Genomic DNA, 26,382 nt, shown 5'->3' on the forward strand with positions numbered 1-26,382 from the left:
AGTTGTTCTAGTCAAGGCTTATGCTGTCTTCTCTGAATCCCCATAGTTCCTGTGAGTTATACTATTCATCTTGGTTCCTGGCCTATTGTCTTCTGTGTGGTAATTTAACTAGATCCTTGGCAACTGCTGTAGGCAGAGGTCAGTGCCCATTTCTTTCAGAATGACTGTGTAATTGACATGCAATAAATATTTGATAAACCAATGCAAAAATATTATTAAATAAAAAGCTATAGAAAGAGAAGACTGCCAATTGTGACCAAAAAAGAGCAACGCTGAGCAATTCCACTTCGTTTAATTGGTTCAATTTTATGGGTGCTGCAGGAAATATGCAGATGAATCAGAAGAATACATATTATAGGATAAATATGATGCGTCAGAACTTTTGCTGAATGAATAGCTAAAATATCCCCAGCACAAACATCTGAATTTCAGGTGTCTGTGGCTCACTCTCCTTTCTGCTCATTCCTATTGATAGTTTAAGACACGTGTTTTTCTGTCATCCTGGCTGGGCTTGGGGTCATCCTTTCAGGTGACAATCACTTTGATGAAGGCACCACGACTTGGCCTTCTTCCCTGTGGACAGAACACTTAGGTCTGGATATCAACTCCACAGTGGAGGAAAAATATCACACTCCCCAAAAACGTGGACTCTTAAGCTGCCAGCAGCCATGTGCATAATATCGCTGTTTTCAGTCATCTGGGGAAAGATTCACTTTCTTACACTAATGGCTTGGTTATTTGCCAGATATTCTTTCTAGCTGAATGAAATCTGAGATGCCAATTTAGGGATAGGACAGTTCAACACTCGTTGAATGCCACAGAAGCAAAGCAAACTGTGTGCTCCTGTTTCACACTAATTTACTGAACCCAAATCCAAATCCACATCTTTGCCCACATATTTGCATTCTGTGGATCAACAAATTCTATGAGCATCACATGGCTTCTTACCAATAGCCTCTTCAAATGCAAATAAGACATTTTTCCCCTGGTCTATTAGCTGCTTGGCTCGGTTTCCCATCCATTTAAAGCCAGTTAATGTTTCCTAAAGGGATAATCCAAAAGAGAAAGATGTGTCTTAGACCTTCAGAAGAGCAAATGAAAGGCGAAAGACCATGTTCCCCCAGAACCCTTACCTCAAAGTGAAAACCCTCCTTTAAGGCAATGGCCCGCAAGATTTTGGAGGAGACGGTGCTGGACAGCATGTACGTGTCCTTGAGGGCACTGGGATCTTGGTTCTTTTCTTTCCAACAAGTAAAGAGCCACCAGCCCAAGAGGGCCCCCAACTCGTTGCCAGAAAACACTCTCCATTCACCACTGAAAGAGAAAACAACCGTGCACTGCTGAGGTCTCCAAAGACACTGGGAGTCCCTGCAATGGGACAAGGAAGCTACACAAGGTTCAAGGTCGTTTCTGGAAGACACCCTGTTATTGTTTAAATAACTGGCCAGAAATGTGACTGCTGCTTCCCAAACATGTGAGCATCTATCACGTCTCAGCCAGTTTGCCTAGACAAACATCCAATCTTTGAAGAGTGTGTAAAAGTATGTCAGTGATTACACATCATTCCTTTCCTCTTTGTTTTCAGCAAAGGCTTTTTCAACAGAAATATGCTGACAAGATCCCCCAACTATACTAGTGTGTACATCTTAATTTTCGGTCAGTTTTATTGAGTCTGAGAGGGCAACAGCTTAGCATTCCTTAAGATTGAGCTTGATGCTGAAATGGTGAGGACGCCAAAAACATGCGTAGGTTTATCTTCCTCTCTGTGGCCCACGTGGCTAGAAGTACATTGCATGTTGCAGCACATATCATCTTAGTTTGATTTTCTAAAAACGGATATAGAATTGACTCTGTTTTATCATAATCTAAAATCCTAACCCTTGCTGAAACCGGTTTGGCTCAGTGGATAGAGCGTCGGCCTGCGGACTGAGGGGTCCCGGGTTCGATTCCGGTCAAGGGCATGTACCTGGGTTGTGGGCACATCCCCAGTAGGAGATGTACAGGAGGCAGCTGATCGATGTTTCTCTCTCATCGATGTTTCTAACTCTCTATCTCTCTCCCTTCCTCTCTGTAAAAAATCAATAAAATATATTTTAAAAAATAAATAAATAAATGAAATAAAACCCTAACCCTTTAATAGCACCACGCTCCTCGAAACGTCACATATGCCATCTGATACCTGAAACTGCTTGATCCCTGCCTGCCTTTCAATGCCTCCCACCCCGCAACCTATCACCTCTCTGTGCACACTCTACAGCAGTGGTTCTCAACCTTCTGGCCCTTTAAATACAGTTCCTCATGTTGTGACCCAACCATACAATTATTTTTGTTGCTACTTCATAACTGTAATGTTGCTACTGTTGTGAATCGTAATGTAAATATCTGATATGCAGGATGGTCTTAGGCGACCCCTGTGAAAGGGTCGTTCGACCACCAAAGGGGTCGCGACCCACAGGTTGAGAACCGCTGCTCTACAGTCAAACTTGCCTTATACTGTCAGTACTCCACAGGCACTCCTCTCTAGTCTGCTCAACCTGAGTTCAACATTTCCTTGAAGGTCAGCTCCTTACCAAACCTGCTGGTGAATAAAGAACTGCAAAGCCAGCACCAAGCAAAGCACTTTGTCCTCATTAGGCACTGAGTCATTAATAATAATGAATCAATGATAAAAAGATAACAGGGAGTGATTTCAATTCCAGGTTCACACTGGGCGGTTCACTCTACATTGTGCTTGCAGGGTAATCGTGTGGCCCCGGTGTCAGCACCCTGCTCGGTGTTGGAAGACTCTCCAGAAACCCAGTGAGATGATCATTGGCAAAGTAAATGGGAAATATTGCCAAATAGGTCCAGTCTCCCCAGAAGCATTTTCCTGCCCAAGATGTCACCCTTTATCATTTCTATTATGTAGGCAATCATAATGAGTTCGTACCTGTCTTGCTTTTCTGCTACAGCAAGTCTATCAGCATCTGGGTCATTTGCTAAAATGACTTTGGCCTTGATTTTGTCAGCCAAAGCAAAAGATAAAGTCTGAAAAAGAGCAGAAAGAAAGAATATTTCCATCAAGAATCAAGGACATTGCAGTCTTTAAAAACGTTGAGTTATTTAAGAACCAAAAGAGAATGTTCCCCAAACTCAGGCTGAATTTTATTTCTGGAGCTGGTCTTGGCTGGTCATGTATTACTTCCTGAGCCAGGTCAGATAATGAGAGAACCAGAGCACGACCCAAGCCTGCCCATGGAATTCACCCCACAGCTGATCGTGTGTGTGCAGCTGGAGTGGTACCTCCAGGCTTCCCATGTGATCAACCTCACAAACAAACCAACAAACTGGCTCTCCGAATCTCACTGTTACCCTACCCTTTAAAAGGCTGAAGGAACCATCATTTAAATAGTACTTCCTCATATCAGAAAAATGACAATTAAGGAATAAAATTCATGGGAGGGTAAACTTCCATTCTATTACTGTTTCCTTTTGGCATTAAGGAAGCACAGTAACTTAAACTTAATTCATGAAATTTAATTTAAAACATTTAGATTTCAGCCCTCATATCCTGATGCTAACATATCTAATTTGAAAGTTCCTTTAAGAAATGGATGATTGATTAATAAATATAAATATTTCCAATGATGAAATTATTTTTGTTCCATACAATGAGAGCACATAAAAAACCGTATTGTACTTGGTAGTCATAGTTTTGAACAGAAGAGGTAAACTTTATAAATAAAAACAGGAGGTTACCAAGACACCTTCACCCTCTTCGGGATTTGGGTATTTCACTGTTGGGAACTCAGGATCAGGATCCTTCTGTTCGGGAACAGCCTCGGGGGGAACAAAGTCAAAAGCCCGGAAAGCCGACTGCACGAAGCGGTGGCCCACGCCGTGGACGGAGGTGTGCACAAACTTCAGCTTGGTCTCCCTGTTCACACTCCTGGAACCAGACACGTCACGGAAAATGATCAAATACACAAACGTGACTTTCAAAACGGGAAGGTTTGCAAAGTATCCAGGAACCAGATCCACAAGACATCAGTGTGATACAAACGTACAAGACAATGAGGGTCTTTCTAATCGCATTAAAAAATCTTACTCCTCTCCAATATACTACCCCTCTTCCAACAGGCTCAAGTTTTAAATTTTACTCTGCAGTTATTTTCAGCAAATCTGATTCCTGTCAGAGTTTATGATGCAGCATTCACACCGAGAGCGGGAGAGCAGAAAGAGCCCTGAGCTCAGGTTCCAACCTACGGCAAATATCTGATAGATAATAAACACTCAATTAGTATTAGCAATTGTTTGAGAAAAGTACAGTGGGGCCTTGACTTACGAGTGTCTAACAAGTTTTTTGAGATACCAGCTGTCTTTTTGCATTGAGTTGACAGAGTAATTTGAGTTAATGAGCTCCTTAACGAGCTCGGTCTCGAATTAAACTCGTAAGTCAAGGCCCCACTGTAGTTTCCAATTGGTCAAAGAAGGATAGGTTCTTCAATTTAACATGTTGGTACAACCACAAACCTTTTAGAAAAAAAATAAACACCTAATTAAACAAAATTAAAACTCACCAATGACTCAAAAGAGTTAAATATTACAAAATATAAATATACAAGTCCAAAAAATAGGGGGAGGTTTGCTTTTTTTATAATTGTGGTGTAGAGTTTTCTTAAGTATGACACAAAACCTGGAAGTCATAAATTAAAAACTGGTAAACATCAAATTTTTATAGAAGTTCAGCAGAAAGATTCAATGAAAAAATCCAAAGGAACACTGGAAAGGAAAATATTTGAAAATATTGTAGTCCAGTTTTCTACATTGGCAAAGAGGTTACACAAATACAAAAGATGAACAAATACACAGAAAAATATAGGTTAAATAAATATGAAAAACAGCTTATTTAGAATGCAAATAAAGTGAGATATTACTTTCATTTAACAACCTGGGAAACATGAGAAACTTGATAATACTCAGTGAGGTAAGAATGTGTGGCTCATATCCCGTTGGTGGGAGTGTCAACGAACATTTTTGAAGAGCAATTTGTAAACCATTATCAACTTTGTAAATGCACATACAATTCTGACGCCAGCAATGCACCTAAGGATACACATGCAAATATGTATACTTAGATACACACACAGACATGACCCACGGACTCCAGTAACTGCTTAAGAGCTCCTTGGAGTGGCCCAAACTGGAAACTCTTAGCTCAGAGACATGCTCAGAGGGAAAGAAAGAGAGAGAGAGAGAGAGAGAGAGAGAGAGATATCAATTGAAAGAGAACCATCAATCAGTGCCTTCCCTATGTGCCCTGACCAGGGATTGAACCCACAACCTAGGGATGTGCCCTGAGTGGGAATCGAACTGGCAACCTTTAGGTGCACAGAACGACACTCAACCAACTGAGCCGCTCCAGGCTGGCAGAAACCCTTAGTCTTTGAGAAGCTGACTCGGAGGGACAGAAGGAAGGCTCGAAGAAGTGTTTTACTTGTTCCCAACATTTAAAAATTAGGAGATTTCACAAACCAAATCTCGGTTTCCAGTTTCTTTCAGGGAGAAAAAGTCAGATGGCCTGGCAACTCCGGATGACGTTTGCACAGGGTAATGCCCAGCTGGCACGGCTGCTCCTTCATATGTGACTGAGGTTCCACAGGCTACGTGAGAGCCTGCTCTCCCAAGTGGTCCAATAACTACATTATGAGAGACAACCTAAAAAATTCCACTTGCTGAAAACCAGTGGTTTCTTGCTCGGGGGACAATGAGGAGTGGTGGACCCATAGCAAACTAGGGAAGGACGACACTGCCTCAGCTCGTCTACTTCTTATTTCATGGTCATTACTGAGTGTGTGTCACTGGGTTAAAGAAACGGGCACAGCAGACATTACAAAACAAGTGTCAGGACTAGCAGGGAGTAATAGAGAAAGTATCCATGACAAATTAACTGGAGAGAGAAGGCATCGCACAAACAACACGCACGGTATATTCCTATTGATGGTTTGAAATATATTGCATGTATGTATGCTTGCATATGCACAGAAAATTTCTGGAAAGATGAAAAAAAGTCAGTGTTTCCTACTCAACACCTTTCAACAAGTTTTATATATATACATATACTAGTATACACACACACACATACACTCTCATACACATATATGAGTCTACAGCAGAGGTCAGCAAACTGTGGCCTATGGGCCAGCCACCTGCCACTGAGCCAAACCAGCGAGGGCTGCTTTTGTAAACAAACTTATTTTTTGGAACACAGCTAGGTTTGCGCTCATTCACTTACATATCACCTACGGCTGCTGTCCCACGACAGCAGAGCTGGGCAGGTGTGACAGTCTATATGACTCACAAAGCCAAAAATATTCACTATCCGCCTTTTTAAGGAATGTTACCAAACCCCAGTCCACAGCCTCCAAAATCAGACGCAGCTACAGTTTATGTACCAGGTGAAGTGAGAGAGCCTGGCTGAATCACAGTAACTGAACTCACCTGAGGTGAGTGTGCAATCCATTTACCTGTGAAAACAGTATTTTCTAAGGTCTTCATAGTAGTCCTTACTGATGGAAGCACTTGGGTCGTGAAGGAGCGGACTGCCGTTAAGTAAGGAATCATCCCAAGCTTGGGGCCACGGCTCCAGGTTCTCTTCAATAGCTTGAGAAATCCCTTTGTCGTGCGGGTGGGTGATCTGAGCTCCGTTAGCCCAGTAGACCTGAGAACGCAGGCACACATCCAGACAGGATGCGGTTAATGGAAACGCATCCATTTCCCATGCTCCCAAACTATGGGGGGTTAGGGTTCGCCGAGAAGGACATACGTGTGGACAGAAAAATAAAAGTACCTTATAACCATCATCTTGCTTCGGGTTGTGGGAGGCGGTTATCATGATCCCAGCACAAAGTTTCAAATGCAGCACTGTGTAGGGCTGTCACGGCAGGAAACAAGAGCAGTTTTTTTTTTATATAATACATCTTTTTTTCTTTTTTTATTGTCTAAAGTTTTACATATGTCTCCTTTTTCCCCAATTGACCCTCCCACCCAGCCATTCCCACCCGAGGCAAGCCCCCACCGCCCCAGTGTCTGTGTCCATTGGTTATGCTAATATGCATGCATACAAGTCCTTTGGTTGCTCTCTAACCATCCCCACCCCTGCCCCTACCATTTGTCTCTGGATCTATTCTTGTTCATCAAATTATGTTGATCATTATATCCCACATATGAGTGAGATCATTTGATATTTATCTTTCTCCAACTGGCTTATTTCGCTTAGCATAATGCTCTCCAGTTCCATCCATGCTGATGGAACAAGAGCAGTTTTCTTTTTTTTTTTTTTTAATATATTTTATTGATTTTTTACAGACAGGAAAGGAGAGAGATAGAGAGTTAGAAACATCGATGAGAGAGAAACATCGATCAGCTGCCTCCTGCACATCTCCTACTGGGGATGTGCCTGCAACCCAGATACATGCCCTTGACCGGAATCGAACCTGGGACCTTTCAGTCCGTAGGCCGACGCTCTATCCACTGAGCCAAACCGGTTTCAGCAACAAGAGCAGTTTTCAACACACACATTAGGTATATGTAAAATGTCTATTCTAGGTATATTGCTTGTTTATATCAAGTTGTTCCCTTTTAATAAACCTAATATGTATATATCATAACCTGTCATTCAGTATTTTCGTGCCACACCCAAGCAGTATACTCTTATTACCCTTAGAACTAACTCACTGCTCAAAGTTCTGGGACATGTGCCCTAATAAGGAGAATATTTCCCTAGGTGCCTTCTTCTCATTGTCTTCTACTTGGTAGAACTAGAAAACTCTCCAAACCATGATATGGTCTAAGCTTCCATTTCACATTCTTTTAAGTCTTCTTCTTGGGACAGAAGCGTATAGATCCAGTTTATTTCCTCTCACTGCTTTCTCTTCTCTTCTTTCCCCCTACTTGCTTTTAAGGAAAAAATTATATCTTGTTCATTTATCTTTGCTCCAGAATAAAAGCTCCCTCTCTTGTATTTCTACTTTACAAGACTACTCCTATCTTTACAAGACTACTTCTCAAAATGGGGGAAGGGGCCTGTCCCCTCTGTGGCCACACAAGGGATTTACCAAGCACAGGCCACCGAGATCTAACCACGTGTCCCTCCACCCTCCCATTAAGTGGCTATTAGTCCCCTTAGGAGTTATCTCACATCCGCCATGTGTCCTGGAGCAAAGTAAAGGGAGAACCACTCCATGGAGTGGGAAGTGACCATGAGACACTCACTTATTCCTTGTCTGATATAAAATAATTGCTATTGCCATGGCCAGTTTTCTCAATGGTTAGAGCATTGGCCCAAGGACCAAAGGGTGACAGTTTTGGTTCCTGGGTCAAAGGCATGTACCTGGGTTGCAGGTTACCTCCACTCTGGTCAGGGAGCATGTGGGAGGCAACCAATCCATGTGTCTCTTTCACATCGATGTTTCTCACTCTCTCTCTATCTCCCGCACTTCCTTTCTCCCTCCCATTCTCTCTAAAAATCAATGGAAAAAACATATCCTCGGGTGAGGACTAATAATAATAATAGTAGTAATAACAATTGCTATAAACATTTACATAGTACAGAAAACCAAGGATGCTCAAAAACATTCCAATTTTCCCATCAAACAATAATCTGAACCATATTTGAATGTGACATTGAGTGTCCCCTGGGTTATTATAATCTCGAAGGTGCTGCATCTACCTGTCAGTGCACTAGAGATGGTAAACACAAACCAACAGGCATTACTTTTCCTGTATCCATACACATTCATTTCTACGTAAAGTAAGTAATTCAGATCATGTTTTTGGCTTAATTTCTAAAAAAATATATTCTTAGCATCTGGCTCCGCTCATAAAAGTTCTATCTACTTAAAAACAACAGCTGCCACAGTCCCTATGGTCCTTTTCTTTAGATTCTGCTACATTACTTATTTAATAAAAATCTTACTAAAACATGCCAAGCATGCTTTCTGTACTGGCCATGAATAATATTTAGAATGTACATTTGCATAAAAAGCTGGTGCACCAACTTGTCAAAAATATTCATAGTAAGACGTGGCTGGAGGTGAATTCAGATTTAGAAGATTTAGATATGAGAGGTTTTCTAACTGTAATAGCTGGGAAAAACAACTACAGGCTAAATGAAAAAAACAAACAAACACACACCAAAGACATTTTGCTAACACGCGAAAATATCTTTTGAATACAAGCAAAAGGAAAACTGCACTTAAAAATACCAATTCTGAAAAATCAAAAGTTGAACATCAGAGACATATTGCTAGGATGTGGGAGAAACATTCCTGGAGAGAAGTAAGGACACCCCATAAATGCCAGATGTTCTCCTGTCATTCAAATACCTAATTCCCAATAGCACTAAAGCCTGTAAAATTTAGCCATGTCCCATCCCCAACCCTGTGACAGGAAATTATAAAATGAGCTAGCTACTTACCACAAAAGGGGTTGGGGTTATATCAGAAAACAGGTACACAGGAATCCCCTGAGTGATAAACGTGGTTGCAGCAAGTCGGGCAAATCTGGAAACGCGAGATGGGGGAGAAGGAGAGGAGTGGTCAGGATGGTGAGTGACAGTGAAGAAGGAAATGAATGCCTGGCCACTTCTCTAGATTGAGCATAGCAGCCAGAGCAAGGAAAACCTTAATATACTTCCATTGGCATAGAATACTAAAGCGGGAGGAACCTTGGGAGTCACCTCATTTTATTTGTATACCCATTTCACAAAAATGGGACGGAAGCTGAGAAAGGCCAGATAACGTGTCCCATGTCCAACAGACACGTAGCAGCTGAGCCAGGCCTACACCCAAGTCTTTCGACTCCTGGTCTATCTCAGTGGTTCTTGGCCAGGAGAGGTTCTGCCCCCAGGGGGATTCTGAAATGTCTGAGGACATTTTTTATCATCACTGGGGGTAGAAGTAAGGTTCTACTGGGTGTTAGTGGGTATAAGTAAGGGATGCCACTAAACACCCTGCAGGGCAGTGTCCCACAACAGAATCATCTGGCCCAGCATGAAGTCGCATGTCAATAGTGCAGCGACTGAGAAACCCTAATGGAGAGCTATCGCAATCCAGTATAGACTATGCAGACTAGCATTTGATAACATGTTATCTTATTGGCATGTGTGTGTGTGTCATATATATGTATATGACATATATGTATATGACATATACACATCTTAGTTTCATTCAGCCCTTAAAAAGACTTAAATGTCACTGACATTTTTCTTAACTTCTACAGTTACTGACTTAGGGTAAGACACAGGGCATCAAGTCTTTATTCATGTTTGGAGTAAAATACTCTACCACAATAAATGAGCAATTTACTTCCAGTGAACAACATTATACATTACAGGATTAACCCGATCATTCATTCTCTTCCCAAATCCTGGGAGCTGGCCGGGGCACAAGAGATCTCTGCACTTTTTTAACAGTGAAAATTCCTAAGATCAAGAGTAATACAGAATGATTTTGACAGAAAAAGAAGGGCTCTTCATAGGAGAGAGTCATAAAAATAGCAAAATTCATCAAAAACAAGTTCAATAAAAATCTGAGTTAAATCTAAACTGTATTTCCTAGAATGAATGGCAAGGAAGTCACTTTCAATCTCACGAAACATTCAGACTGATTTTAAAGGCACCTTCTTAAAGTTGGCAAAGCAGACACTCAAAACACAGAGCGAACAAAAGTAGGTTTACCGTTGTATGTGAAACACAGAGTTTATTCTTGTATTATTTATTAATTATTGCATTCGAAACACTGTAAACCTACTTTTGCCCCACCCTGTATAAATGATTATATATATATGAACTAAGTTACAAATGTGCACAAAAAAATTCAATGTGTTCTCTGCATATGCTTAACAGTTGTAGTGTATGTTCCCCACCCAATATTTAAAGTTGAAAGATTAAAGAATGAATAAACATTTCCTTGGGTAAAATTCTGAGACTACCATAGTACCCATCTCGTTAAGAAGATTCCATTGACTGATCATGAGTGCTTTCCCATGTTTAATATTGAGGCTACAATCTCTAAATGCTTGCATGTTGTAGGTGATAGCCCTGAGCTCCATCCCATCCCATCCCATCCCATCCCACTCTGAAACCTGAACCATAAACTTAAGTAGAATTAATAACATAGGTTACTTCTTGGAAATAATGTGGCTCCAAGGCCAGAGCAAGAAATACCTGTACTTTAATTGACAATGTTAACATATCTAAAGGATGTGTCAACCAGAAACAGGGTAGTCAGCCTGAAATGAAGAAACCTGAGAAGCCAAACAAGCAGAACTAGCCACACATACTGTACCTGCTCTGGCTGGGGGATCTGACCTGCCCCTGGGGTCAGTAAAACATGTGTATGATCCAATTCTAATGGCAAGTTCATGAACTGAAAAGTGACAAACTGCTATTCTGGTTGGTACAACATTACTCTCTTGAAAATGTAATCCATATGCATCTGTCCCTGAGAGCTACAACTTCTCTCTTGCTTTGTTGAGAAAAATATCACTTTTTTGACCCTGCAATTGAAGATCAAAAACCTTAGGTCCGTGGTCGGCAAACTACGGCTCGCGAGCCACACGCGGCTCTTTGGCCCCTTGAGTGTGGCTCTTCCTAAGCCTTAGGAGTACCCTAATTAAGTTAATAACAATGTACCTACCTATATAGTTTAAGTTCAAAAAATTTGGCTCTCAAAAGAAATTTCAATCGTTGTACTGTTGATATTTGGCTCTGTTGACTAATGAGTTTGCCGACCACTGCCTTTGGTCATCCTGAGTTCAATCTGGGGACTGATGTCATCTAGTCCTTGGCCCTGACCATGTTCCCTTCCTCACAGCCACACATTTGTTCCCATTAATGCTTCTCTCTTAGGCTACCAGTTCCTGAAAGGCGAAGATTAGGACTCTGACCTCAAACAGCACTGTAGGTAGAGTTCATGAGAATTTCATTAATATTAAATATTTGTGTGTTCTTCCAATCCAAGAAACTGATAATCCTTATACTCTGAAGTGACTAAAAAATTCATAATAGAAGAAGTATTTAAGTTCAAAAAAAAAAAAGGTCACATTGCATGATTAAGAGCAGGGATTGGCAATTACAGCTCATTTTGTAAATAGGGTTTTACTGGAACACTGGCATGCCCATTCAGTTATGTGCTGTCCATGGCTGTTTTTGTGCTACATGGCAGAATCGGTAGATGTGAAAGAGAGTGTTCGACCCACAAGGTATAAGATGTTTACTATTTGCCCTTTAGAGATAAAAGTACATGCCATAAAGGTTGTTGTGAGGATTAAATGAGTAATACCTAAGTGCCTAGCTCACATTCAGCACTCAAATAATTGCTGTCCTGTCATCACTACTGCCATCATCATCACCACCATCACACTCATCATCATGACCATCACCATCATCGTCACCATCATCATAATCACCACCACCATTATCACCACCATCGTCATCATTACCTTCCTATAGTTACATAACAGAGACTCCCATTGGTCTGTGAATGTTATAAGAATAAAGCTTGAAATGGGCATGCAAGAATGAAAGGAGATCATGAAGCTTATGAGTAGTAGGAGAAAAAATTACATAATAAGTGAGAAGGAGAAATAAGGTTGCCACTTAAAAAAATTCAGTCATTTAGACAGGTATTAAATTCTAAATTGTCAAAATAATTTCATTTTCTTAACCCAAACATAAAACCAGAATTCTTAAAAGTTTGCAAACAGAATTTACCCATCATTTTTGTAGTTACGCAATATAGCTGACATATGTTTTTTAAAGGCAAGTGATTGAAATGATTAAAAATAAAACCACAGAATCACTACAAAGAAATACTTTCACAAATATCTTTTTTGTTTTTTGTTTGTAAAATGTTGGGTAGTACAGTCAACCCTGTGATATTCTCCAATAAGAGCTGCTCTCTCCAACCCTTTATTTTAGGAGGATTGTATCAGCAGAGTCTTGCTTCATCAGACTCAGCCTTCTTAGTCCTCCAGCATAAACAGCTTTATGTACCTTTTGCTGCTGCTTCCACTTGCTGGGTGAGCTCGAGCATCAAAGCTGATCACGACACCTCTTTGCTTAAGGTCACTGAATTGCTTTTCCAGGTATCTGCAAAATCCCTAAGAAAATACCCATGGATTAAAAGAGTATATGTGTTTTAACACATCATATGTGTATGATAAATTGGTCAATTTTTCTCTATTTCCACAAGAGAGCATTGTAGCAGAGAAGGGAGAAATCCCTCAGTAATTAAACAAACTGAACAAAGGGGAAATAAAAGCTTTATTTATTGTTGATCTAATAGTATATGTGTCAGGTACTATGCTGACACTTAATATCTAATATCTAATATCACTAACCCTAGATCAACTCTGCCAAGAAGTCCCATTTTTCAGATGGGAAAACTAAGGCTCAGAGATGCTCAGTGACTTGCCCAGGTACAAGAATAGCAGAGCCTGGATTTGCTCCCCAGGCCTGGTTAGAGGTATTCGGTGCAGGGTTAAAAGCAAACAGTGTCTGTGCGTTTGGACTCCACTCTGCCACCTGCAAGCAAATGACAAGTTCCCTAATCTCTTGGTGCCTCAGTTTCCTTTTCTGTGAAACAAGAATAAGAATAGTACCTATCTCAACAGGCTTTTGTAAGGATTAAATGAGTTAAAATATGCCAAGTGCTGAGAATCTAACACCAAGAAAGCACTATGTGTACCTGTTAGAAGCACTGTTTTTATTGTTATTTTCCTTTAGAGCTGACATTCCTTCTTTAACATTAGTTCTAAGTGCCTGAGGACAGGGGAGTGTTTCTGATATTTCTGCCTGCTCTGTACCAGCAGCAGGTCAAAGGAACTCAATACATTTGATAAGATTTTGACAAATGACTAATCTAAACGTGTTTGTTTATGATATTGTTTTTAATTAGGTAGAGGTCTTAAGGAGGCCTATCAGTCCAAATACATGACACAGCCAATTATACAAATAAAAAGTATGCAGGTACGTGGGCTCGTACACTTGCCTAGAAATGATAAAGCACACAATTCCAGTATCCCAGTGGGTGCAATAACATCACTTCAATCTGATACGAAAGATCACAAAACAGTGACCTTTGAATTGAACAGGTTTAGAATATTGGATAAATCAGGTTTTATCAGAGAACAAAGGTTGATCGGGTAATAACGATGGTTCATATCACTTATTTCACTTTGGCCGAAGGAAGTCATTTTTGGTAGGGAGGACATTCCCAGCTTTGTTGCCAGAGCAGCGCCCATCTAGAACGCCTTTAGTTTTTCCTGGACACAAACATTGTGTTGGGCATATATCCTGAGGTTGAGTGATACAAAGGAAGGACACATGTGTGTGGGTTTTGTGGGTTCCCCAGAAAGAACTGATGCTCACATTCTAAAGCTTACAACAGGGACAGCACCCTCTCCCCGTCCCTGGTCAACTCCTATGTTGTGGCCCCAAAGTTCAAGGGGACAAAAAGCTTTGGCCCCAAATCCTCACATCTCCAAATTGCTCAGAGACTCTGGAGCCCGCTGAGGCTGAGGACCCGAGAGCACGGCTAAGAAAAGACTCGGTGCGGGATGAAATGTTACCCTGGGACACAAGAAATAAACTGTCTGGCTTCAAAAGGTCCAACTGTGACCAATATGAAAAAGCTACAGAAAGACAGATTTTTGACTCAAAATAATGAAACCATCCTTTAATAACAACCATTCTCCAAAGACAGAATGGCCGTTTCAGAAGACCGTGAGTTCCCCATCATTCCTGTCTCACGGCTCAGTTAAGTAACCTAAGCGGAAATTACAACCTCAATGAATGAAGCAAACAATACAAAAATGTCCCTCCAGTCTCTGTCCTGTTTCCCATTGGGGTGTTCCCGACTCACATATATATGCTTCTGAAATCCAACCAGATGAATGTGAGGGCACCATGAGGAGAGTCCACACCAGAGACCAGCAGGCAGGGTGCGGAGGCCACAGGGAAAGCCAGCACATTCCGCCAGGCCACCCACCAAGGCTGGGAGTGGAAGCCTGTGGTGTCTGTCCTGGGAATCCTTGTCCTCTAATTTGAAAACCGTTCCTAATGTTGTCTCAACTCTTAACACCCTTGTCTCCTGTTGTAAGTGTTCCAGTGTAGGCTGGGTGACCCCTTCGGAATGGTGGGGACTGTGGGGATATTATCCCAAAGGGTAGCTGATTATAAGAGACTAGAGGCCTGTTGCACGAAAAGATTCATGCAATAGGCTTTCCCTTCCCCTGGCTGACAGCACCGGTTTTCCTCCGGCACCCGGGACCCAGGCCTTTGCTCCAGCCGGAGCCGCCTTCAAGCCTTCCCTGCCCCGCCTGGCTGCCCCAGGCTGGGTCGCACATGGGGTACCCGGGCAGACCTGCCGATCGCTGCTGCCCCACCCAGCCTCCCTGGGTCAGGTTGCACATGGGACGCCCGCCTCCCCGGGTCGCAGATAGCAGGCCCGGATGGCAGCAGGGCAGGTGGGATGGCACTGTCCCACCCTACCTGCAGTATGCAAATTAGCCACCATCTTTGTTGGTGGTTAATTTGCATATTGCACTGATTAGCCAATGGGAGGCGTAGCAAAGGTATGGTCAATTACCATGTTTGTCTATTATTAGATAGGATGACCTTTAAGGGCTATGCTTGCATCTTAGTGTTGTGGGCTTCTTAGCTATCACAGGAGAGACCGATTCTTCTAGGGAAGAGGAGGTATGAGATAGGTCCTAAGACTTTTCTGGGGATAGACTGCATAATTCCTAGAAACTAGATGGAGAAGAATGTAGGAAAAAAGACTCTATGTTCAATGAGAAGCTCATAGAATCCCCTACCATTAGGCCTAATTGGAGGTGTGACCAATTGAATTTTCCAAAGATAGCTACACCATCCCACATGCTTCTCTCATGTGACACTGATGTTCCTCCCATGAGATGTAGGTGTCTACATACCCTCTCCTTCAATGTGAGCAGCCTTATAAGACTCCCTTTTAACAAACACAACATGGTGGAAGTCAGTGATGTGGGGTGACTTTCAAGGTGAGGTTATAAGAGTCAGTACAGCCTCCCCCTGGCACACACTGTCTGGATGCTATCCCAAGCCCCATGCTGTAAGGAAGCCCAGGCCACAGGTAGTGGTCCTGCCTCAGCTAAGATCTCAGCCAAGAGCCAGCAAGAACGGCAGACCTGTGAGGGAGGGAGCTCTCAGGTGATTCCAGGCTTCCGGCTGGCCCAGGTGATGCCTGGGTAGCAGAGATGGGCTGTCCCCACTGAGCTCCACTCACATTGCAGATCTGTGAGCAAAATAAACTGTTCAAAATCACTGTTTTGGGCGATTTGTTCTACAGCCCTAGTCACTTGTCTTCTTAGGGTTTTGCTACCATGTGCCCAACTGCCTTTTATGCTGGGAGGTACATGTAAGGTACACACAGTCACCGTAGTCCATTTTTCCAGCCTTTTCTTCCCCAGAATTAAAGTGACCTTCATTCTAAGTGACCTTCAAGTCTAAGTAATTGGGAGACAGAAGAATCGGTTCTCCTTCATTTCCCTCATAAGTAGCTCTTCTGTTTTTGTCAGAGGCTTCATCTCTATTCCTAAAAGTTGGGTCTATTCCTCTGGCAGCAAAATTCACAAATGAAGGCAAGGGAACTCAGCAATAATTTCCACCCATACTGTACATTCCACCTAAATGGAATTGGCTCCCGGTGATTCTGGCAGTTCCAAAAGCTTTCCAATGCTTGCACCTGTACGACCACCACAAAAATTAGGAGGCCATGAAAGTCGGTCAGCTTACTTGGTGAATTTGTACTGGAATGAAAGATCCATGAGTCTGTTTTAATCATTATTATATTCCCAATGTCTGGCACACAGTAGGCACTCAATAAATCTCTGCTAAATGAATGAGTGAATAAATAGCTGCATGAGTTTTGAAACAAGCACTGTTTCAACCAACTGCGCAAGCCCTGTTTTATGGAGTGAAAGTGTGATTCCTTGTGCCTAGACAAACCCACAAGACCTGTTTGTAATTAAAACAAGTTACCCTTGGTTTACAAAGGGAGCCTGGGGTTAAGTTACTCAAATAAGGAGGCTGTTGGACTGAGGTGGCTGTAATGCCTTAGTAGCCTAAGGAAGCAAACTGAAAGGTGAGCTTGTAAATGATTAAAGTAAAGAAATCAAAACCTGAGCTACAGAAGGAATGGGATTTCCTTCCCCCTTCCCCATCTAGTTGGATTACAAAGGTAAGTTTTTGATTATGAAATAAAAACTAAACAGTTGTCTGTCAAAAACAAACAAACAAAAAAAAGAAATCAAAACCTAAGGACAATCAACCACAAATAGCCACCGAGGCTTTCCCAAATAAGGTAATCACTTGAGCTATAGCCAATCTATTAATTTCCTCGCTCTACTTCTGGCTCTTCTCAGTAAGTCTGTCTCCTAGCTCCTGTCAGTGGAGGCTTCTAACCATTTCCAGTAGTTTCGTGCTCCCCAATTTGAATAGACTTTTGCTCAGATAGACTTAAAAAAATTTTATTATGCCTCAGTTTACCTTTTAACACTGGGGATATGGTAAGAATAACTAAAACATATAAAATGTGGTACCTGTGTAGTCTGGATGATGGTCAAGTCGTTCATATGAGCGAATCCTGCTCCCATAGCAGCTCGGAGACCAGCTGTCCCGAACTCCATGCGAGCCCCGAAACATTTCTGTAGTTCTTCTTTATTGCTTTCTGCAATTAGTTGTTTCACTGACTCCAAAGTTAAAGGATTCTGCAAAACACAAATGTATACACCGATATGGCCGGGGAATAACAACAAAAAGTCTGAAATATAAAAAAACCCCACAACAATTCTACCCTGGGGGAGTACTATATATATATCATATGCAAAGTGTCCCCTTGGGAGTTTGACTAACCAGGAGTTCGATCGTTCACTATGGTGTGCACTGACCACCAGGGGGCGGCGCGGGATAAAGGAAGGCCCCAGCCCGCAGCTGCTAGGGACCCTACCCGTGCACAAATTTCGTGCACTGGGCCTCTAGTATATTATATATAGGCTTTTTAATATTTTAATGCTGTGGAAATATAAAGCCAGTTTTTTTGAATAGTGATATTGTGATTAACAAAAAAATATATATTTAGTTTTAGAATAGAAATATATAGTATTTAGTCTTTCCCTTTATAGTATAAGTATTATTTCTTTCCTACCACAGCAAGCAATTTGGGAAAAATGGAATGAACTTATAGGTTTTGGGGTCAAACACCCAGAATGGAATCTTAGGCACACCACCACTCACCAAGTCTATTCACTTGGGCAAACAGTCTAGAATGTTCCTTACAAAATGGTTTTGAGGTGGTTTACATCAAATTCATTAAATTAATGTAAAACATCTTTCTGTGCCTGACACTGAGTTGTAATCAAATGTTCATTTTCTTCCCTAATGTCTTCAAATTTTTCCAGGGAGTGAAAGATTATACAATTTAAATAAAAACCTTATTTTTGTAGTGTTATAACTTGTACAATGATTTCACATACCTGGTCAAATTTGAATATTGTAATGACTTCAAGAAGCAGACAAATAACAAAACCGCCATTTTACAGATGGAGACAACTCACGGATTAATAGACTTGCTTAAACTGCATGATAAGCATGGACTTTGTGCTTTTTCTATTACATCCACTGCTTCAAATAGACATTCACACGAACCAGTTCAGTTCATCTTACACTGCCCTGTTCTCTTTGTACAATAGTTGTAGAAAATGTTAAGTGACAGTCACATTAATTCCATATCAGACATTTTAAATTGAGATTTCACAAGAACAATAAAGTACTTTATTCCTATTCTACAGTCATCATCTCACCAGATGAACATGCAAGCAAGAGGTGCCCACATAATTAAACTTTGAAATGCTATTGCAATAAACACTTGGCCTTTTGGAATTAAGCCCACATTTCCAGATTATTCCAGATTCACCAGGAATCCAATAAAAGCCCACCTTTTGGGCTAAAACAGTGGTTCTCAACCTTGGCTGCACATTAGAATCACCTGGGAATCTTTTTAAAATCCTGATTTCTGGGCCTCATCCTCCAGAAATTCTGTTTCTTTGTTATGGGGTGGGGCCACAACATTAGTAACAAAGAAACAGAATTTCTGGAGGATGAGGCCCAGAAATCAGGATTTTAAAAAGATTCCCAGGTGACTCTAATGTGCAGCCAAGGTTGAGAACCACTGGGCTAAAAGCGATAACCAAGGATCACAAAGCACAATCTGACCAATCAGATCGGCAGATGCCTCAAAGAAGGGCTCAGGTGTGGCACATAAGAGAGGCTCAATCAATATTTGCCAAGCCCATGAGAAAACAGAAACTTCAAGGCCACACCCAATCTGGTGATTCTCAGTACCAATGTGGAAAATCCCAATCGGCCTTGCGTGTCCATCAAAGACCAACAGCCTGAGAGAAACCAAATGTGGCCCAGAGATAAGAATGAAAAGTCAAGAGGGCAATAGAGCTGAGAATCAGCCATGGGAGTGACCAAAGCTGACAGCAGTGAAGGCTGAGTGGAAATGCAGGGTGACCTGCTGCCCTTGAGGGTTCAGACCAGAGGGCTGCGATGCTTTCAGCTAGCAGGAAGTTCCCTCTTGCTGCCTGTCTCCAGCCAAAGAAGAAACTGGAAGAGGAAAGAACAGAAGTGGCAGAAATTAGAAAATGAAAAGGACATCCCCTCCCTTCTACCCAAGGAGGTACCCTCTCTCCCAGGGGTGGGGAACTTTTTTCCTGTCAAGGCCATTTGGATATTTATAACATCATTCACAGGCCAGACAAAATTCTCAACTTAAAAAAATTAGCCTCCTCTATTTGGTCAGACATTTACTTACCTCATCTCTCAAGCCTAGGCAGGGCCAGACCAAATGACTTCTCAGGCCTTATATGGCCCAAGGGTCAGAGGTTCCCCACCCTTGCTCTATACAGTGACAACATTTTGTGGACATTAGTTGTTTATTTCTTCAAAGGGAAAGTTTTGTGGAACAATGCAGTACCAGCTAAGAGATTTCTACAAACTGCAGGTTATCAGAAATGGAAACATGTTCCTGCCCTAAGGAATTGCAAGGCTATCTTTCCAGGAAAAGGAAAACCACCCAGTTGCTAACAGCATCCAGAAACAGGATGTGCCTTTCATGTCCGGGGGCCGGGGGCAGAGGGAGAGGGAGGCCTGGTCCTGCAGACAGGACGTGCAATCTTCTCCATTTACTCAGCAACTACTTTACGTGGAGATGCTCCCCGCTTTTCCAAAGTGTGTGTTACAAAAGACCTGCTAGTGCCTGTTTTTGCTAACTGGAAAAAAAAAAAGAAATCCAAAGAGGATTTTCGCCTTTATGAAAAAAGGTGGAAAGTGAAAGCAGCGGGTCAGCATTTGTTTGGCAGCAGAGACAGCGGCACCCAGCAGCGACAGTGGCCCCACCAAGCTCCTCCCGGGAACTACACGCAGCATCCCAGCCTCAGGCCGCCAGGGCTGTGCGCTGTGTCTGCGAGCACCTGTGCTTTATCTCGGTTTATTCTGCACATGCTCAGCAAGATGTGTCCTAAGGCAGTGGTCGGCAAACCGTGGCTCTCGAGCCACATGCGGCTCTTTGGCCCCTTGCGTGTGGCTCTTCCACAAAATACCACGTGCGGGCGCACACGTACAGTGCAATTGAAACCTCGTGGCCCATGCGCAGAAGTCGGTTTTCGGGAAGGAGATAGACGAAACAAGTGTACAAGACGAGTGTGGATGGGAGAGTTGGGAGGGGTCGACCTCAGCGAACGTACCTCAATCAGATTGAGGACGTTTTCAGCAAAGGCTAGCTTAGGAGTACCCTAATTACGTTAATAACAATGTACCTACCTATACAGTTTCAGTTTAAAAAATTTGGCTCTCAAAAGAAACTTCAATCGTTGTACTGTTGATATTTGGCTCTGTTGACTAATGAGTTTGCCGACCACTGTCCTAAGGGATCAGAAAAGCTGAAGAGCTCATAGGGTGTGTTAGGCTTAGCGTAAAACTGAACGTAATTAAGCGTTTTGACCCTGATGAATGAAATGAAGACACGATGTGTGTGCTGACCTTGCCTGCGTCCACCACTCATACTTTCTGCAGGCAGAGAGAATCCTGAAAGCTGCCGCCGTTACTATCAGTTCTGCTACTAGCAGAGTGGTCCTTCCCTCAATGGATAAAACGGAGGGTCTGCTGCTTGACAGGATTGACAAGTGTACAAAGCGTGGTGTGTATTTACAATGTCATTCCTGCTTTTACTATATATACGGTTATTTTAAGCTTTATGTGTTATTTGGTATCACTCGGTACGTTATTTTTGGGGTCTGAGAAGGCTGAAAATATTTTCCATGTAAACTAATGGTGATTGCTTCTTTGCTTTCCGGCCTTTGAGCTTACCAAAGATTTCACAGGAAACCCCTGCTTTCGGAGAGCGGGGGAAACCTGTATCTACTCTGCATCTGCACTGTCAGGCCCTGCTGTATGACTTGTTGGAGTCCAGTGCAAGATGAAAAACGGGACCCCCCATTCAACAATTTTTAAGAATTTCCAGACAGGACAGCAGGGTGTTTAACCAAGTGCTGGCCCTCAAGGGGAAGGGGTTCTGTGCAAACCCCATCAGACCTTATGCCTTTGAAGTCAGCCCTGGAGACAGACATTAAACAAATAAACCTACAAATAACTTTTGCTTGTTTGTTTGACCAATCCCAGTAAGAGCTTGAAGGAAAAGAACAGTCGGTTTAGGGAGAGTATTAGGGAGAAATAATTTACCCTCAGGAGCCAGGGAAGCCTCTCTACATAAGCCACTGTGGCCTAAAAGGAGCCACATACTAAACCAGACCAGCTCAGGGGAGGCCTGCGTGAGTGGAGGCCTTACAAACTCAGAGACCTAAAGTAACCACGTAGGATGGTCTGAAATTAAAACTTTTTAACTAAAAGCAATTTATGGTGGGTAGTCATGTTCTAGGCTGGTATCTTCCCTGACAAAGGTCAATCTTGACCTTAATAAAGCCTGTCTATTGTCTTTTTGCGTCTACCATAACATATCCTTGAAATATCAAAGTAATTTTCATTTTTCCGGACGTCTCAAAGCACAGGCAGAGCTTTGCGGAGACCACAAAAGCCCTCATTGTTACTGAATTAATTGTTGACTGTTAACTATCCTGTACCCACCTATGTAAAAGAAGTATGTGTCTATTATTGCTCTTTTTCTCCAATCCCAGAGGTTTCCCATTTGCTAGCTCCCACCTCCCTAGTCTGTCACCAATGGATTTCATGTAACCCAGTTACTCCTCTTTTGATTGCAATGTATAAAATAAGGAGCAAAACTGCCTGCCATTCTCCGAGCATTATCTCAATTCGCTGAGATTTTGCTTCCAGGCAACTGTTAACAGTTTGGCTCAAAGGAACTCACAAAAATTCTTTTCAGGTTTGAATGTTTCTTCCCTTGACACCACATTTAAGTTCGGATTCGGAACATGAGTGACAGCGTGAGAAACAAGTTCAGCAGAAGTGAGCAGCGCACATCCCAAGAACACCAGTAGCCGGCAGGAAGCAACAAGTCGGAAGTGGAGACTCCAGTTAGAGAGGAAAGAGGGAGGGAGGCAGGTCTGAAGCTGGCTTCCCTCTCTGCTCCAGCATCTAAGAGAGGGAACAGAACTAGGGGTGCTGTGTCCAAGGGCTTCCCTCCCATCAGAGACCTAAGAAAGATGCCTGAAGTCAGGCGGGCCCAACCCATGTTTGCAACTAAGCAGCTGGGAGATGTGGATGGGAAGGCTGGTCTGCAGAGTTCCCAGGAGCCAAAGGCACGGGCGGGACGGAACGATTCCGGGTGGTGGGGGATGCACACCCCACCGCAGAGGACGAGCGGCGGGCGGAGGGTCGGGAACGCGTGCAGCCCTCAGTTAGACAAGACCCCGAGGCCGGCCGGGTTCGGGCCCACCCGCTCTCCCCCTGACTCCCGATCTCGCAGCCCCGGCCGGGCGGTTGGCTGGTTTGGTCCGGGGCCTGCCTTTCCCGGACAAGCTCCGCAGGTGCAACACGCCGGCCGGACCAGAGGAGGCCTGGCCGCCGCTGCGTCCTCCTCGCCGTCTCCCCGCGGGGAGACGAGGCCAGGAAGGAAGTGCAGGCGCCGGCACTCGCCTGGGGAGCAGGCAGAGGACCCTGCACCTCCTCCGGCGCTCCCAGCCCCCTGGCGCCCCTCACCTTGTCCCACCGTAGCCACCGGGCTGTCTCCTGGTCCAGCAGGCTGTCCGTGCCGGGGCCACTGCCTCCCGGAGCTGCGGGTGCCGCCATCCCCTCGCTGCCACCACCGAGTTCAGGAGGCAGCGATCTCGGATCTCGCCCTTCCGCTGGGCCGGGCGAGGCGGAGGCGGGGCGGGGAGGGCGGAGGCGGGGCAGGGAGAGGCGGGGCGGAGAGGGCGGAGGCGAGGCGGGGACAGGCACCGTGGAGCCTGCGGGGCCGCAGGACAATGACGCGCTGGACCGTGAGCACGCCCCTTGCAGTTCATCCGCGCGCCTCTAGGGGTAGTGGGCGGGGTAGAAGGGTGAGGTGGGGGTGGGAGTGCTGGGTCCTGCCCATCATCTCTGAAAAGGTCCTGAGGTCACCCCCATTCATAGGACACTCTTCACTGAGTTCCTACTATGCGCCAGGCACCGGGCCAGGTGTGGAATCCAAGGATGGGTAAACTCAGGACCCTAACATTTAAGGAGAAATTCTGAAGGTCAAGAATAACCGAGAAAACTATTGTAAAAGAACAAAGTGGGAGCGTGAAAATAGGCGCTGGAACAGAATGGAGAGTCTAAAAACAAAACTATACGTGAGCAGCTTATTGATTTCGGAGCAAGGGGACGGGACTCTTTTTCCTCAGACATCTGCGCGTCAAGGTCCTGATTAGACCCTTGTAACTGTAAATCAAGGACGTTTGTAGTTTCTGTGAATAAAAGCTCCCGGAGCACCAAGCTCGGGGCTGGTGCAGGAGGAGAAAGCCTGTGGCAGTCACTGGCCAGTTCAATAAATCCTCGCTTGCTGTTTAAGACCTAATTGGAGTCGGTGGTCTTATTCTCGCGAATGTTGGTCCACAACATGCCACAGTTAGGATTGTCTCCTTTCTCTGCACCAGACTAACCTTCTTTCAGTCTCACTAGGACAGACATTGCGGGACTCAGGGAGTCAGAGACCAGGCAGGTCTAGCTTGCACTTATTTCCCTCTCAAGTGCCAGAGCTCTCCCAGTGGGTCTGTGTGGCTTCCAGTGTAGGGGGCCACTGGTAGGCACAATGGGCATTATTAAAAATATTGTCAACTGAACCCAGGGTGCAGGGTCAATAACAGAGCCAAGAATCTCACGCCCAATCTCTAGATTTTCAAATCCAATGTTCAATCTCCTCTTCCCCTCGGCACATTTCTACACGTGTCCATAGAAGGAAGTTCCATGAGCACTGCTAACCTGTTTCCAAGTGAGAGCAGTCAGCTCTTGAGGAGAAGCAAATATTAACCACCTATGGCATGGATAAGAATAGATGATGCTCAAAATCATTTGATGTGTTTGTGCATGCTCCCCTGCTGCCCAAGAACTCTTCCAGACATGGATGTCCCATTTTCCTTGAAAGCTTTCCCAACTTTCCCAGACATCTTATCAGCAATCCTTCCAGGTCCCTTGTATCCATCCCAGGAGCAGTTATTTTGGAAAGTTTTAAATATTTACTGAAATTGATCCCCATGTTATTAGCAACCAGGTTGACTGTGATCAACATGGCCATGCTTGTTTCATCTACCCACTTCCCACTCTTGTATACTTAGAAGACGATTCCAGACATTATGTCACTTTGTCTATAAATATTCTAGCACTAGAGGCCTGGTGCACGAGATTCATGCACTGCGGGGGGCGGGGTGTCCCTCAGCCCAGCCTGCACCCTCTCTCAATCTGGGACTGCTGGTTCCCAACGCTCGCCTGCCTGCCAGCCTGGTCACCCCTTAACTACTCCCTTGCTGGCCTGATGGATGCCTAACTGCTCCCCTGCCAGCCCGATCGCCCCCAACTGCCCTCCCCTGCTGGCCATCTTCTGGAAGCCATCTTGTGATGACATGGGGGTTGCCATCTTATGATGACATGGGTGTGACCATCTTGTGCGAGAGTGTGATGGTCAATTTGTGTATTACCTCTTTATTATATAGGATTATATAGGATGTATCTCTAAAAGGTAAAGACACTTTAAAAATAGCCACAAAGCCACGAAATCTCCTAAAAATTTTAAAGTTGAAGTTGACAGTTCCTTAATATAATTAAATGTTCTTGTAGTGTTCAATTTTCAAATATCTAGGAAGTCTCTTTTTTTTTCTACAATTTTCTTGAGTCAGGAACCAAATACTTTTGCCATTGGCTGATAAATTGCTTAGATTTCTTTTAATCTATCAGTTCTGCCTCAATTTCCTCCTGAATTATTTGTCGAAGACACTAAGTCATTTGCCCTGCAGCTTTCCCACGGTCTGGATCTTGCTGATTGCATCTCCATGATGCCGTTAACATGTTTTTCTGTCTCTTGTATTTCCTCTACATTCATTTCATTATAACTTTCTCTTCATGGTCTCTCTCTCGCTAGACCGTGAGCTCCTGGAGGTCAGTACTGGCGTTTTATTTACCTTTGCCTCCCCAGAGCTTAGCACTGTAGGTGCCCACTAAATGGGGGAAGAGATAAATGAAGCGGTGTGTTCTTTCCTTGAGTTGGAAAAGGGAAGGCCCTAGAGTCCTGGCTGGATCCTGCCTCTACCTTTTGTTCTCTGGTGGGGGTGGGGGGGGTGGGGTGGGAGGGAAAGAGGGGGGGCCCTGGACAAGTCACTCAACCTCCCTTGGGCTCAATTTCCTTATTTTTAGAATGAAAACAATAATAGTTAGCTCACCTCCAAGGGATGATTTGGGACTTAAATGAGGAAATACATGTAAAGTGCTTAGCATAACTTTCTGGGGTTGGGTTTTGCCTTTGATTTGTAAAATATGAAACATTTGTGAAGCGCAATAAAGTGAAGCGCGGTACAATGAGGTATGGAGGTATCACACCTCTGCAAACCTTTTCTCCCAAACAAGCTGGCATTTCTGAATTCGACCATGAAAAATGAACTGCTTGTCACTGTTCTCGAAGGCCAATTTTGAGACTGCTGAGAAAAGGAGTTAGTAAAGCACCCATAAACTTTATCAGTATGCTCATTACTGGCTACAAACCCAAAGTTCACCAACAGCAAACAGTTCTGCAGATCAGCTGCAGTTTAATGTTCTTTCTCAGTGAAAAAAAATGTAGAGATCTATTATGTACGGCTATGTTCGTTAAGCAC

General features: G+C 43.5%; 1 protein-coding gene and 1 non-coding gene across 2 annotated transcripts in view; both read right to left on the reverse strand.

The window, feature by feature from the left end:
• Window positions 1–23,403, reverse strand: part of PGM2 (phosphoglucomutase 2) — a 32,892-nt gene extending 9,489 nt beyond the window's left edge. Inside the window, exons 1-10 of the mRNA XM_070398033.1 lie at window positions 23,261–23,403; window positions 17,626–17,793; window positions 13,037–13,143; window positions 9,458–9,542; window positions 6,830–6,913; window positions 6,507–6,700; window positions 3,739–3,928; window positions 2,930–3,027; window positions 1,134–1,314; window positions 949–1,042 (exon numbers count right to left, since the gene is read on the reverse strand). Of these exons, the coding sequence (XP_070254134.1) occupies window positions 949–1,042; window positions 1,134–1,314; window positions 2,930–3,027; window positions 3,739–3,928; window positions 6,507–6,700; window positions 6,830–6,913; window positions 9,458–9,542; window positions 13,037–13,143; window positions 17,626–17,793; window positions 23,261–23,350 (1,291 nt within the window). The 5' untranslated portion in view covers window positions 23,351–23,403. The remainder of the gene's footprint in view (window positions 1–948; window positions 1,043–1,133; window positions 1,315–2,929; window positions 3,028–3,738; window positions 3,929–6,506; window positions 6,701–6,829; window positions 6,914–9,457; window positions 9,543–13,036; window positions 13,144–17,625; window positions 17,794–23,260) is intronic.
• LOC139001402 (small Cajal body-specific RNA 4) lies at window positions 12,890–13,018 on the reverse strand. The gene has a single exon (XR_011469993.1). It is a non-coding gene; the product is annotated as a small Cajal body-specific RNA 4 (non-coding RNA).
• Window positions 23,404–26,382: the final 2,979 nt, after the last annotated feature.

The sequence above is a fragment of the Myotis yumanensis genome, unplaced genomic scaffold (assembly GCF_028538775.1).
Source record: "Myotis yumanensis isolate MYYU_CA2020_CCGP unplaced genomic scaffold, mMyoYum1.0.hap1 SCAF_1, whole genome shotgun sequence".
Classification (NCBI taxonomy): Eukaryota; Metazoa; Chordata; class Mammalia; order Chiroptera; family Vespertilionidae; genus Myotis; species Myotis yumanensis.